The following is a 15671-nucleotide window of genomic DNA, read 5'->3' as shown; positions in this document are numbered from 1 at the left end:
TGGATGAGGAAAAGCAAGCCAAGCTTGAATCCTGGCAAGACAGAAGCACTGTGGGGTGAGTAGCTCCTATGTCTGAGTAACTGGTCAGCTGCCTATCCTGAATGAGACCGCACTCCCCCTGAAGGAGAAGGTTCGCAGTTTGGGGGTGCAGTTTGGGGATCCAGCTCTGTCACTGGAAGCTCAAATAGCCTTTTACCAACTGCAGGTGGTTTGACAGCTATGGCCATTCCTGGACTGGGAAAGCTCTGCCAAGGAAGTTCCTGTGTTGGTTGCTGCAAGACTGGATTACTGCAATGCGCTCTATGTGGGGCTTCCTTTGTGCTTGATCTGGAAGCTGCAGTTGGTGCAGAATGCTGCAGCACGAATGCTGACAGGAGGGAGGTCTTGTCAGCATCTAACGCCTGTGTTCAGAGATCTGCACTGGTTGCCCATTTGCTACAGGACCAAGTTCAAGGTTTTACTATTGGTATATGAAGCCCTTAATAGCTTAGGACCAGTTTACCTACAAGATCACCTTACCCCACACGTGCCCACTCAATTGCTTCAATTGGGACCACTACAAGTACCATGTAATATCCACTGCGCCTTTGTCAGAAGTTGGTCATTTAGCGTGGCAGCACCTACACTTTGGAACTCCCTGCCTATTGAGATCAAGCAGGGCCCTTCACTGTACTCTTCTCAGCATCTGCTAAAAACATTCAAATTTAGACAAGCCTACCCAGATGCTGGGACCCAGGTGGCACTATGGGTTAAACCACAGAGTCTAGGGCTTGCTGATCAGAAGGTCGGCGGTTCGAATCCCTGCCACGGGGTGAGCTCCCGTTGCTCGGTCCCAGCTCCTGCCCACCTAGCAGTTCGAAAGCACGTCATAGTGCAAGTAGATAAATAGGTAACGCTCCAGCGGGAAGGTAAACGGTGTTTCCGTGCGCTGCTCTGGTTCGCCAGAAGTGGCTTTGTCATGCTGGCCACATGACCCGGAAGCTGTCTGCGGACAAACGCTGGCTCCCTTGGCCTATAGAGCGAGATGAGCGCTGCAACCCCAGAGTCGGACACGACTGGACCTAATGGTCAGGGGTCCCTTTACCTTTACCTTTTACCCAGATGCTTAGAACGTTCAGGTAATTTTAATTCATTAGTATTTTAACTACTGTATGTTTTTAAAATATGGCTGTAAATTTGTCTTGATTTTATTTGCTTCATCATTTTGTAAAGTACTTTTGGGTTGCTGTTTTTTCACTCAAGAAGTGTATAAATTTTATGAAATAGTAAATAAATGTCAAACTTATTGTTTATTGGAACCAGTAGAAAAAAAAATGTTCTATGCTTTTCTAAACCATATCAAGGCTGAAGTTACGGATAACCTGAAAAGGGTATCCAATTATTAACTATATTAACACATAATTATATTTCTTCTAAAAGCAGAGCCGTTGCTATGGAGGTCTTGTTTGAATCAGAATTCAGAATGACATCATCAGACAAGACTAACCTAAAGACAGAGGCTCCTCCTTGATTCAATTACCTTATGCGCATCATTGTCCAAATGAAGTCCCCAGCGTGACAATTCATTGTGGGCAGTCTCATTCTTCTCAATTCTGCTCAGAAGCTGTCTCAAACTTAGGTAGTGCTGCTCAGGGCTCAGGTTGATCTGCTGGCTAAGGTCCTAACAAGAGTGACCAAAGTGGTAGGTGGGGATCTGCATGTGCTTCACCATATATTTTAAAGAGATTTAGGCAAATCAACTGCTTGGAAGACCGTGGTTCTTTGCCTTACTTTTTTTCATCACATGTAAGTAATTTTGAACCATTTAATGAGGCTATATTCATATTAGAAGTCACAACCCACCTGCACTGAAAGTTCTGATTCAACAAGAAGGTTCAAATAATGCAGGGGGATACCTTGTAGGACAAGTAAATCATAAACAACTACAAAATTATCTTATTCATGAAGATTTATAGCAGATGAGGGACAGACTGGGACACTATCCTGAAGTAGGAGGATGAAGAAGCTTGTGAAGGAATGGCAAGAGGAGCTATTACACTATTGTTCTAGTTTCACTCATCCAGCAAACCAGCAACTTATATCAGTTTAAAGAAAAAGTGGGCAACCTGTTTTCTGTTGAGAGTCGTATTCTCATGGGCACTAATGTGTTGGCAGACACAAGCTAGTAGTGGGGAGAACCAGAGCCAATGAGGGACCAAGCCACAGGAAAAAACTGCTCTGGATTAACTAAATCAGGAACACAAACTGCCTTGCTTCAATTTTCACGATGATTATATTAGATTATAATTCCCAATCCTATGCAGGTCTATAAAGATGTAAGCTCTGTCAAGTCTGGTGGGGTTACTCTCAAGTAAGTGTACAGAGAATTATTATTTTTTAGTACAAAAACTAATACGGCTCTGTTCTAGAGAGTAGATGAATGTAATTCCTTTCTTACTTTAGTGTGCACCACATACATAGAGCAAGCCTATTAAACTTGTTCTCAGACAGCTTGCAGGGGGAAATTCTCTTCCTCCCCAAACCATACAAACAGGAAAAAGCAAACAATCCATACATTTTTTAAAAAATGTCACCTTCCAAATGTAGCTTTCTGAGGCTACATAGAAAGATGGGGAGATACTGTAAAAAAGTAAGGAAAAATCAGATTGTAAAGAAGGAACAAAGGAATGAACTGTGATGAAATGAAAGAGGCAGCTTCGGGGGGCATGTAAAATGAGGTCTGCATGCAGCCCCCAGGCCACCAACATGACCATGTCTGCTTTCTCCACATAAGGGCATAGCTGAGCTAAAAGAATAAGTGGTAAAATGCACTCTTGGCCACTGCTGCCAAGAGCACTGCTGGATTCAGGATTGCACTCAAGCTGACAAACTGATTTTTAAAGGGGGAGTGCAACCCCAACTGTAGCAGCCCATATACATCTACTTCCCTTGTAAACTTGTTCCCACATTCAGTCAATAATTCCATCTTGTAAATTAAGTTTATTCACCCCACCTGATCCCATTCCATCAGATTCATAGGCTCCATCATCTCGCTAGGATCAGATGAAAGATAGTTTTAATACATTACTGTGCCAGTACACTAGTAACATGGATGATTAGCACCACCTCCAAATACCTCCCTTTCAGGAATGACTGGTGAGAGCCATATACGTACAGTGCTCAGCTGCAATTTATCTTAGCGAAACACCCCTTAAGAATACCATGGCACACCATGTCATAAACTATTGTGACACCAAGATGGGTAGAAGAGGAGTTTCGATTTGATATCCCACTTTATCACTACATGAAGGAGTCTCAAAGCGACTAACATTCTCCTTTCCCTTCCTCCCCCACAACAAACACTCTGAGGTGAGTGGGGCTGAGAGACTTCAAAGAAGTGTGACTAGCCCAAGGTCACCCAGCAGCTGCATGTGGAGGAGCGGAGACGCGAACCCAGTTCACCAGATTACAAATCTACCGCTCTTAACCACTACACCACACTGGCTAAATGGTTTCAAACCATTTAGAGCAGAGCTTTTAAAGCTGACCGAAAGTCCAGAGGTAGCAAGACTTCCGGTCGAGCACCCCATTGCCAGGGCAAATGGTTTACTCCGTGGAGGAAACCTCTGTGCTTTGAAGTTTTAGGGCAGGGGTCTGCAACCTTTAAGACACAAAGAGCCACTTGGACCCGTTTCCAAAGGGGAAAAAAACAACTGGGAGCCGCAAAACCATTGCGACATTTAAAACAAATATAACGCTGCATATATTGTTTCTTACCTTAATGCAATAATAATAAATAACGTATAGGAGCCAATGCAAAGTATAATTAGTAAAAACAACAAGAATAAGTTATTACTTTTTTGCATTGACTCAGGGGCGTACCCAGGATCAAAACTAGGGGGGGGGGCAAGCCATGGTCATTCAGGTTGTGACATTTCAGCACGGAAAGGCGAATGAAACCAAAATTTTAGGGAAATTATATATAATTATAGCAGTGCTTTATTACAGTAGTTATTACAATTATTTGCTTGGTTTTTTAAAAATTTTATTCTAGTTACATGTCTTATACCAGGGGTGGCCAACTCCCAAGAAACTGTGATCTACTTTCAGCAGTGATCTACCCCCGTTTTTTGGGGTTCAGCTCAAAGTTGTTTTGGGGGTGTGTGGTGGGTGGGAGAGAGGGCTTCCCCCTCTAAGATAGGTTGGCAAGCGAACTAATAAAGAAAGAAAAAGGGGGGGTGGGAATGGAAAAGTGGGGTGGAAAAATATAAATTGGGGGTGGGGTGGGGTGGGGAGAATATCTATTAAAAATATGTAGTAGTTTAAAAAATAAAAATAAAGGGGGGAAATCTTTTTCTTCTTTTTCCTTTTTTTGAAAACAAAAACAAAAGGGGAAGAGAAAAGAAAAAGGGGGGATAGAGGGAGAAAAGGGTAATAATAAAAATTCAAATAGAGTGGCTGCAGCAGCTGTGGGGGGTGTTTGTTTGTTTTTCGTTTGTTTGTTTGTTTTAAAAATGGGATTTCTCCCCTTGGATTAAAAAAGGAGGGGAGGAAGAAAAAGAGAGGGGGTGGGAGAGCAAGGCAAAAAGCCAAAAAGCAAAAAACAGGTTGGGGGGGGGAATCACGCCAGGCACTGCAGCGCGCCGGCCTCGGGGCTCCGGGCCCCCGAGCCGCCCTTGGGGCCGTCTTGAGCATGTACACCGCCCGCAGCGAGCGCTGGCGAAGCACCGGCTGGCGGAGGTTTCAGAAGCAGCCTGGACGTTTTCGCCGCCCCCACCCAAAGCAGCTCTACTTCATCCTGTCGGCGACCATCACCGCCCTCCCGTCACGGCGACGCCTGGCCCGCCTGCTCTGCCCTCCGCGCGGCCGCTTTCAAAAGGATGCCGCTCAGAACAGGGGCCGCTCCAATCGCCGCCGCCGCCACCTCCCGCCGCCTTTATTATCCCGACTCTTTTCTCTCTCGATAACTCGCAAAGCCCAGCTCCTTCTTCTCCCCGCCCTAATGCCACCCTCATTGGCATGTTCCCCTCAAACAGGAACAGGCATCCCAGTGGCTCATTGGCCGGACGAAGCATCGCTCTCCCGTGCCCGCCTCCCGCCTTCATCCTCAGTGGCTACCTCGGCGGTAAGGCCCCGGCTCCGAGCCTATGCGCCAAGGCGGGCGATCTGTCCTGCCAATCGGCACGCCGAGGTGGTAAAAGCTCAGCCCTCCCCACACGCTTATTGGTGTGAAGAAGTCGCTTCCTCTCTCTGGGAGTGGTCAAGGTGGACATCAATCTTGGGTCTGTCCTCGGGAACCCCGAGAGGGCTGAGAAAGACCGCCCAGCTGTTCAACGTTGATGCAGATTATTCATGGGTTTTTTGGCCCTTTTTTTTGCCGATAACCATTTAATTATTATTGAAAGGGCATTGAAAGGGGGCATGCCGGAGCCGCGGGAGACCTGTCAGAGAGCCGCATGCGGCTCCGGAGCCGCAGGTTGCTGACCCCCGTTTTAGGGAATCTGTATGAGCGCTGCAGACCCTGTAAAAACTCCAGCAAGAGCGTTCTGGAAGCTTGGAGATCCTGTGGATGTTCCTGGCGACTCCCCTACTCCCCGGTAAACCACCGTAGTGGCTGCCGAGAGCAAGTGGGGTGGAAGTCGTGAACACTGTGGATTCACCGCTAATTTCAATAGCACGAAGCTCCGTGCCCTGTCACTGGGTCTGTGATCGATCTTCCAAAGACAAGGAAACAAGAAGCCACAGAAAAGACTGAGTAGATGCAATTGGCAACTAATTTGAGCTCAATTAGGCTTTGAAAGGGAAGTAAAACAAGGAAGTCATTCCCTTTCTCTGGTGTGCTTTGATCAGCAGCTGCAATAAAGCTGGGAGCTTGGAGTTTTATGAAAAGGAATTTGCATAAGATGGAGGTTGGCCAAAATTTCTTAAATGGCATTAATGCAATTTATTCGGAACAAAAAGCAAAAGTTATAGTTAACAATGTGGTTTCAGAGGAGTTAAGATTGAAAAGGGTACCAGGCAAGGGTGCCCACTCTCCCCTCTTATTTATAACTGTACTGGAGGTCTTGCTGAATTTGATAAAGAATGTTGATGTAAAAGGCATTAGAGTAGGGTCAAAGCAGTACAAATTAAAAGCTTTTGCCGACGATTTGGTTTTGACGCTACAAGAACCAGAGACCAGTGCTGTTAAAGCACTGGATCTCATTCAAGAATTTGGGCAGTTTGCTGGTTTTAAGCTAAACAAGAGTAAAACTAAAGTTGTAGGTAAAAATATCAAAAATGAAGAGTTAACCAGATTGGAAGCAGCCACTGGCTTGAGTTTTGTGAAAAAGGTGAAATACCAAGGTGTAAACTTGACTGCTAAAAATTTGAATTTATATAAGGATAATTACGAAAAGTTGTGGAATGAAATTAAGGATTTAGATATATGGTCAAACCTGAAATTATCTCTGATGGGCCGGATATCAACAGTTAAGATGAATGTGCTACCAAGAATGAAATGTTTCAGCGAATGGAAGAAGGTACTATCTAGGTTTATCTGGCAGGGGAAGAAGCCAAAAATTAAATATAAATTGTTAATGGATATAAAAGAGAAGTGGATTCTCCCTGCCAGAGCTAAAAATTTATTATGAAGCTGCAGCATTTTGCTGGTTGAAAGACTGGTTTACTTTGGAAGATTCAGATCTCTTGGAGTTAGAAGGTTTTGATAATGTGTATAATTATATAATTAGTAAATCGTTGTTCAATGTTTGGATTAGATACAAAGATTTGTTAGAAAGAAAAACACCCTTGTGGATTTCACCGTTGGAGGCTAAGGCCCATAGAAGGTTGAGTACGGAGGCCAAATGGCTAAAATATAGAGATGTCCTGATTGAGCTAGAAGATAAATATATATTAAAGCCATATGTACAGCTTAAAGATAAATTAAATGATTGGCTACAATATCATCAGATTAATGAAGTATTTAAAATGGACATGAAAAATGTTGGTTTTTCATTTGAAAAGTCACGTTTGGAAACAGTTGCTTGATACAAAATCAAAAAAATAAATCAAAAAAATTATCTAAAATGTATAATTTGTTGCTGGAGTGGCACATGAAAGATGAGCAAGTGAAGTCATCGATGACTGACTGGGCAAAATATGTTGGGCATAATATTATGTTCAATGATTGGGAGAGACTGTAGAAAAAAGGTATGAAATTTACTGCTTGTAATCTATTGAAAGAGAATATGCTGAAAATGATGTATAGATGGTATTTAACACCTGTGAAATTGGCAAAAATGCATCATGTATCTGATAATAGCAGCCAGGTTATTAATAGCCAAACACTGGAAAACACAAGAGATGCCTACGATAAATGACTGGCAGATAAAGATGTTTGAATACATGGAACTTGCCGAGACAACTGGAAGGATCCGCGACCTGAAAGAGGAGAAGGTGGAAGAAGACTGGAAGAAATATAGAGTATTTGAAGAAGTATTGTAATATATAATGTATCCTTATGGAAATGCAGATAGGTTTCTGGTAACATATGATTTAATTTTTGGACAGAATCAATTGATTTTCTTTGTATTAAAATTTAAGATTAGAGAAGAGGAACCTGCTATAGGAGATAATTGGACAATGCAGCTCAGAGAGGGGGACTGAGGGAAGTCCCCACACAGTGGAAAATAGCAATGTGATGGATTATGAATATTTTGTGGTTTGTTGTTGTTTTAAAAAATGCAATAAATATCATTAAAAAAAAGAAAGTCCAGAGGTAGCATTATTACAAATTTACAATGGGGTGGAAGGTTCACAGGCTATGAACGACTTGCTCACAAATTTATTGACGGCTGCACGAGTTATTATAGCTAGAAAGTAGAAGGGGCAAGCAGAATATAAAATGGAAGAATGGTATAAATAGGTGTGGGATATAGCCATTAATGATAAATTAACATGTGCTATTAAGGTAAGATGGATAATATGCAGGAGAAATTATTTTGAGGAAATATGGAAGGTATTTGTAGAATTTGTACTGTTAAAATGGAAAGGGGTCAAACCATCGCAAGAGGTGTTGAAATTTTGGGAGGCTAGATAGTTACAATGGAATGGTCTCGGCGGTGGGGTGCACATTTTTATTTATATTTTATTTATTATTATTACTTTGTCAAGAAATAAATAAAAGGAGCAGAGCTTTCCAAACTGTTTGTTGCAACATGTTAGTGTATTGGCTGCAGTGTGTAGATGTGTTGTGCGAATGCTCCCCATGCTCGTCACGGGGCTGGAAAGGGGTTAGTTAAACCTCTGGCTTGCCAGTAAAACTGAATTACTGTGTTGTGAAATGATGTGTGTCTAAAAAGTGTGTCACCAACATGAAAAGTTTGGAAAGCTCTGACTTAGAGGTTTTATTACAATCAAGTGGTATATAAATTTTGTTAAATAAATAAAAAAATCAAATAATGTATCTGCAGAGAAAATAACCACCACCAATTGTTCTGGTTACAGGTAGGTAGCCGTGTTGGTCTGCCATAGTCAAAGCAAAATTAAAAAAATCCTGCCATGTGCATGCACACTTCTTCAGATACACTGAAACAAAAGTCACCAGACCCTTTATATAGTGAGAGGGTGGGGAGGGGTATTACTCAGAAGGGTGGTGGGAATGGGTGATTGGCTGATAGGTGTGGTAAACCTGTTAATGACTGTTAACGACACCACTAATTGGTTAACTTAGCAAAGTGATCTACGATTGTTTTGGATCTGCTAGACAAGCCAAAAATTGTGGTCATCAAATGCCCAACCCCCTGCCATCTTGCTAGAGTCCAATCTCTATCCATCATCAAATGAAAAAAGTAGGAGCACAGTGCTCTGGCTTCTGCTAATGCAGAATAGGAGAGCTCTGAACACTATGCTTTGGGACACTGAACAAAATATCAGATTATGCCCTAAAACCTGGTTTCTGGGTAAGCTTTTGAAGAAATTGGAGACTTGCAAGAAAAATTCAATTGTATACATTGCAGCAAATAATCTCGAACTACCTTCATGACTCTGAAATCTTTCTTCATTTTCTCAGGAATTCCAGTCAGGAAGGTGACCTCTGGCAGCAGTAGGATTTCACCCTTTTGCAGCTGCAGGATAATTAGAGACAATTAATATTAGTATAGCATGCAGGGACAAAACCCAGTCAGATTGTAAGGTTGTGAAGAGGAGGCTGCTGGCTACAGGATAGGTTTAACATACTGTGTTGCTTTCTTGTGAAAATGATTTCTTTTAAAAAATGTATAATCAGTTTTACCTCTTTTTAATTGTATGATTAAATTGGTGTAACTGCCCTGGACTTTATGGTGAATGGCAGATTAGGTATCTTATATATACAGAGCTAAATCAATATTTCCCTATTTTAATTTTCAAAGAATTTGATAGCTCCCAAAGCAACAGTTAAATTTAAAGGCTCAAGGGAGAATTTGATTTAGGTTACAAATGACAAGCATTATCAGGAATGGTATAGTAGCAACCAGGTAATATGTTAGTAAGGGTTGGGTTTACTTCCCTTTTGACAACCTGAGTGGAGTCTAAACACCTCTCAAACTACTGAAAGTCCTTCCCTGTATAAGCTAGTTATCACATGACCTACTTCTGAGAACTGCAGATAGAAAACTTTGTTGTCCCATGACATTGGCACTTGAACTGCCATTAGTGCAAGGTCAACAACTCACCTTCCCTGAAGGATTCTTTCTTTCATTGGGTCTGTGAATCAGAAGTGGCTGGTCGACTTCCCTGATGGTTATTCCATAGTTTTTACTGGAAGAGGAGTATTATGCAGATTATAGAGCAATAGGTTCATTTGAAGCTACCAAATGCAAGTTACAGAAATAACAAACTAAAAATAATTGTCATTAAGCCAGAGGAAAGCAACACAAAGCCAGAGGAAAGCAACACAAAATGAAGATAACAGATGTTTCAACCTTAAGTACTTCCTTTCCTGCTAACACTTCAAGTGTTTAAGCAGCACCTCTTACCTGTAATAGTCTATGAAGGTGATCTCCTTTCCATCAGACATGGTAAAACTGTCCTTTGGCGTCTTGTTCCAGTCAATGTCATCAATACGGTAAGTGTTGTTGTTGTAACGGGTAATTATAATGTTGCCAATTAGCTGCTTTGTACACTCATCTTGAAAGTTCTCTCGATTCTGTAGGTAAATTGCATGCCTTTGGGAAAAGGAATGCACTTTGAGCTGACATATCTAGAGCTGGTGAAGAACTGCAACTGGAAGCATGGTAACTGCTCGCAACTTACGTAAAGGTTATGTTCCAGGGATTGCACCTAAAGCCAAAACTGCATAAGTCATACCTCGTGTTGTGTACGTTCGGGATACGCACTCCCGCACCCCAGAAGTGTTTTCCAGAGTGTGCGGAAGCACGTGTGACCGCCAGATGCGCAGAAGCGCTCAAATTGCGCAACTTCCAGTTTTTCAGGTTTTTTAAACGTGCGTTCGAGTTACGCACGGCGACCTGGAACAGATTGCGTGCGTAACCCGGGGCTCCACTGTATAGCCAAAATGCATTGGGTTCAATGGAGTGGGACTGCCAAAGTCATTTTCCCCAGAACCCTGCACTCTTTCCATTAAAAATTTGTTTGTGCCACACATGTAAAGCTGAATGTGCACAAGTTAAATGTGCGTAAGTTGTGAGCCTACTGTACTGAGCTTGAATCTCACTTCTATCACAAACTTGTGAGGTGGCCTTCAGCAAGCTACTGTATTCTCTCCGAGTCCCCCCAAGTGCATTACGAGACCATAATGACTTACCTTACAGTATTGTAAGGTTTACAACTGGGTAACACATGTGAAGCTCTCTGAAAACTTGCAACTGCTATAAACTAGTATAATCAGGTGAGAATTGTATTTATTTTACAGACGTGACTGAAACCAGTTCCAAAGTATATTCCTACTATGATGTTCTTACACATTTGTAATTATCAACCTCTTTGAAGAGGTTTGTTGTAGATACATAATCTCACACATAAATTATAACACAGATAGAGTAGGAAGAGTTTGGATTTGATATCCCACTTTGTCACTACCCGAAGGAGTCTCAAAGCGGCCAACATTCTCCTTTCCCTTCCTCCCCCACAACAAACACTCTGAGGTGAGTGGGGCTGAGAGACTTCAGAGAAGTGTGACTAGCCCAAGGTCACCCAGCAGCTGCATGTGGAGGAGCGGAGACGCGCATCCGGTTCCCCAGATTACGAGTCTACCGCTCTTAACCACTACACCACACTGGCTGTTTGGTGTGACATCTGAAATGGAATTCTTGATTGGAGGAGAGCCTATTCATGTATGTATGCATGTAGGTGAAAAAGCAGCGTAGTAGGTCGAATCCAGCTCCTGGCAGCTGCATCCAACATCTCACCTTACACTACTGGTCGGCAGATTACAATGCATTATACTTACATATGTAAGCAAGTGTAATGCATTGAGTTTTTATTATGTTAAGAATTGTTGCCATTGTATGAGGCTTGTACTGAATGAGGCTCTTATAAGCATTTCATATATAATTTAGAGTCCCTTTTTGGGCTGACCAGAAGAAGATTCATGAAACAGAGACTGAAATCCGGTTATCTCATTGTTGTAGTTCCTTTGGGACCAAACCAGTGCAAGTATACACATTGAGAGTTTCTCTCATGGACTTATTTCAGGAATATTTTGACTGCTTGGCTTTGAGATACTGAGTAGCCCAATTTCATGCAATGCTTCCCAATATTCAAAATGTCATTCAGAGTTTTAACTCACATGAAATCCAGGACAGAATCATTCCGAATAACCTTGTGTACAACATCAGCCAACAGGAATAGTCCCCCGTCTGTTCTCCGGATACTGGCTGCATAGCCAGGCCATATCTGCAATCTTTAGGGAAATAAATTTAACACAAAACAGGACACTAATTTGTAAAGTTCAATTTCAGCTACGATATCAGCACTTGTATTAGAAATGCACTAAAAGTATACAAGACCAAGGCAGTAAGCAAAATGTGTTGTCAAAAATCCAATGTCAGCCAGTAACATACATGACATTTTAGACTTAATAGTTACTACTTTTACAGATATTTGCTAGCAATAGTGCAATATTTGGCGTTGCACACCACCCCAATCTTCTAGCGGTGTGAGATTCCAGCGACTCCAGGCACTTACCATGTTTCCTTTAGGAAATGAGGCACAGTGAAGACACTGGCATCTTTATGATATATGGTTTATTTGCAGATTATACAAATTGATCCTGCAACTGAGGGGTTCACAAATAAGTTTTGTTTTTCCCATAGCTGTAGCCTTGGATTCAAACAGAAATCTAACGTTGCACTCTCTCTCTCTCTCTCGCTTGCTGCTTTACCTCTAGGTCACATCACTGCAAGCTCTGCTCTCAATTCTGGCTTTTTCTGTTGAGGGAGGAGGCCCTATTCATTTGCTGTCTCAAACCGAGCCCCTTAATCCCCCATCACCACACCAGGAATTTAGCATGGCTATTTCCCAGAATCAGAATGCTTGAATAGCTTTTAACACTTACTGGATCCAGGGAATATTTATTATTATTATTATTATTATTATTATTCCCCAGCCATTCTGGGTGGCTTCAAGCACATATAAAAACATAATAAATAATTAAACATTTAAAAAAAACTTCCCGATACAGGGCTGCCTTGAGATGTCTTCTAAAAGTTGTGTAGTTGTTTATCTCCTTGACATCTGATGGGAGGGCGTTCCGGGGGGGGGGGGGGGAATGCCGATGAGGCAGTGATTAGAGGGGTCTGACACAAACACAAGGATTTATTACTATACAATGGGACACTTCCCACTCACTTATTTCCACATGCACTTTCCCCAAATCTGATCCTGAGGGTTGAGAACCCCAAAACAGATTTAGGGAGCATAGCAGGGAGGAAAGAGAGGAACATCTCTTTGTTTAAGTATAAATCCTTGTGCTGATGGGATGGTTACTTAGAGCTGCACTGGATACCCACATCAATGCCACTGAAAAGAAACAACCTTCGAGGTTTCGACAATATTTTGGCCAATAAACTTCACCGTCTTTTTAACAATACTGTCCCAGAATAAGGCCAAAGGGCATTGCACCATAAATGTACTTTTTGCTTGTAAACCTTTCTGCAAACGTGTGGCTAAGAAACCTTGTAAGAACAGTAGAAAGGGCTACAGCACTGCACTGGCTGCCAATTAGTTTCTGGGCCCAATTCAAGGTGCTGGTGTTGACCTATAAATCCTTACACACCTCAAGACCTTAAGGACTGCCTCTCCCCAACAAACCGGCCCGGATCCTGAGCTTGCCATCTGATGCCCTTCTCTATGTACCTCCTTCCATAGAGCTGTCGTGGCTCAACTGTGGAATGCTCTTCCCCAGAGAAGCTCACCTGGCGCTATCATTGCATGTCTTTAGGCACCAGGCAAAAACAGTCCTCCTTACCCAGGCCTTTAACCATTAAATAATCTATGGCCTGTTAAAGCTGGAGGGGGGAGGATAATTATTATTTCATTATTATGCTGTCTGTAATTATGTTTTTTTACTGATGCTCCTTAAAGTGTGTTAATAAAGGGTGGTATATAAACTGAGTAAATAATAGTAATAAATGATTATGCTTTAGCATGTAAGACTAAAGTTCCTGAGCAAAGTTAGAGTGCAGGAAAAACAGGACTTAACCAATGCATCCATACACCTAAGATTCTCACTTATGTCTACACCAGTGGAGTAAGGCCTTTCATGTTCTCCAAGACCTGACTAGTAAATCTCCAACTTAGATGAAGAAGAATTAGCACGGTGGCTGTGTAGCCAAGGCTGCCAGGCAAACTGAAGAGTTCTGCAAAGCTCTACCAACCCCCTGTCCCTTGGAGTGAGGCATGACTTGAACTGGGAGGAGGTTCTCTCCCATAAAAGGAAGGCACTTCAAGTCTGATTTGCATGGCCTTGCCAAACAAGAGAAAACCATCTGAGGATACCTTCCTCTCTTATAGGAAAACAAGGGAGATCTTTTATCCCTAAGGATTACAATAAGTAGCTGGAGGAAGGCAAGATACAAGTTCAGTTCAGTTCAAATAACAACAATAATTCTCCTATGGCTGCTATAAATGATAGGGTGCCCAGGTAAAAAACAGGAAAAAAACACTTAAGTATACCAACCTATACTGCTGCAGCACAGTAGCACTGGTAGGGTCAAAGAAATTCCTCCCAACAAGTTTCATATCTAAAATTCTCATCACCCTAAAATAGAAAGTCAAGGTAGTAAATTGCAAATAAATTATATAGAAAAGGCTGGTGTTGTTGTTGGAATCCATTTGTCGTGGGAGACAATGGAGTGCACCTCCGGAGGTGAAGTCAAACCACTGCATTAGCAGCATCAAAGTGACCTCCCAGCACAGAAGCTTGGGCAGTGTGTCTGGAGGTCCTGGGCTGCCCAGACAACAAGACCACCTCTTGGCCTTGATGATGGGGTCCAAAGGAAAGCAGAGCAAGACATTTGGCACCAGCTTGGCTGTAGGAATTGCTGGAAGGAGGCGTACAAAGTGCCATCCAACAGTCTTAGGGACTCCATTCCGGATTTGTATAGTCATGGTTACGTTCGCTGCGGGTTGTGAACACGGCAAACCTGGAAGTTTTTACTCCTGGGTTTCGTCACACGCACGTGTGCAGAAGCACTCCACACAGTCTGCGCAGGTCACACATGCGCAGAAGCACGATATCACGCATGCACGATATCGCCACTCGGGATGCAGACTTTTTGGGGTGGAAATGGCACCCCAGAACGAATCATGTCCGCAACCCGAGGTACCACTGTATAGGGTTTACTCCTTAACCTTTTCTTCTCCTGAAGATGTCCTGCAAGGCAGTTTAGGATCAGATTTTTCCTTCTCCTAGATGCAGGTTTCCTCAACCTTTGGCCCTCCAGATGTTTTTGGCCTACAACTCCCGTGATCCCTAGATAGCAGGACCAGTGGTCAGGGATGATGGGAATTGTAGTTTCAAAACATCTGGAGGGCCGAGGCTGAGGAAGCCTGTCCTAGACGGGTTACCTTCCCAGATTGACGAGCCTGATCTGCCTGTCACCTCCCTCTACAGTACATGCAGAAACTGTCTTCTTAACCATTGGACCCACTACTGGTCATGTCCACTAAATCCGCCAGAGCCTGTCTTCACATGCAGGGGAAGTCCCTAACTCATTGAGGATTTGAGACCTATCAGCTACCCTCACTTGGTTTAGCCCAGGGGTCAGCAACCTTTTTCAGCCGTGGGCCGGCCGACCGTCCCTCTGACCATGTGGTGGGCCAGACTATTTTTTTAAAAAATAAAATGAACAAATTCCTATGCCCCACAAATAACCCAGAGATGCATTTTAAATAAAATGACACATTCTACTCATGTAAAAACCACGCTGATTCCCGGACCGTCCGCGGGCTGGATTGAGAAGGCGATTGGGCCGCATCCGGCCCACGGGCCTTAGGTTGCCTACGCCTGGTTTAGCCAGTCAGTTGAAGCGACTTCCTGGAGTGTGGCTGCAGTTACATGCTGACAACATATAGGAGCCACAGGTGAGAGCAAAGTACAAGGTGGGGACCAAAGGTGGAAAAACTACCCCAGAAGGAGCATGATGTGTCCCCCACCAGGGCACCCTTCACTAATACCCCATGGAAAATGTAATCTGTCATTTAAGACC

At 42.9% G+C, this 15671-nt stretch overlaps 1 protein-coding gene across 1 annotated transcript in view; it reads right to left on the bottom strand.

Annotated features, from left to right (window-relative positions):
• Positions 1 to 15671, bottom strand: part of PIWIL2 (piwi like RNA-mediated gene silencing 2) — a 75811-nt gene that overhangs the window by 20240 nt on the left and 39900 nt on the right. The window contains exons 10-15 of the mRNA XM_033171473.1: positions 14141 to 14221; positions 11750 to 11863; positions 9978 to 10166; positions 9675 to 9759; positions 8997 to 9086; positions 1520 to 1660 (exon numbers count right to left, since the gene is read on the bottom strand). Of these exons, the coding sequence (XP_033027364.1) occupies positions 1520 to 1660; positions 8997 to 9086; positions 9675 to 9759; positions 9978 to 10166; positions 11750 to 11863; positions 14141 to 14221 (700 nt within the window). The remainder of the gene's footprint in view (positions 1 to 1519; positions 1661 to 8996; positions 9087 to 9674; positions 9760 to 9977; positions 10167 to 11749; positions 11864 to 14140; positions 14222 to 15671) is intronic.

Source organism: Lacerta agilis, chromosome 15, assembly GCF_009819535.1.
Source record: "Lacerta agilis isolate rLacAgi1 chromosome 15, rLacAgi1.pri, whole genome shotgun sequence".
Taxonomy (NCBI): domain Eukaryota; kingdom Metazoa; phylum Chordata; class Lepidosauria; order Squamata; family Lacertidae; genus Lacerta; species Lacerta agilis.
This window is presented reverse-complemented; position numbering and strand designations above follow the sequence as displayed.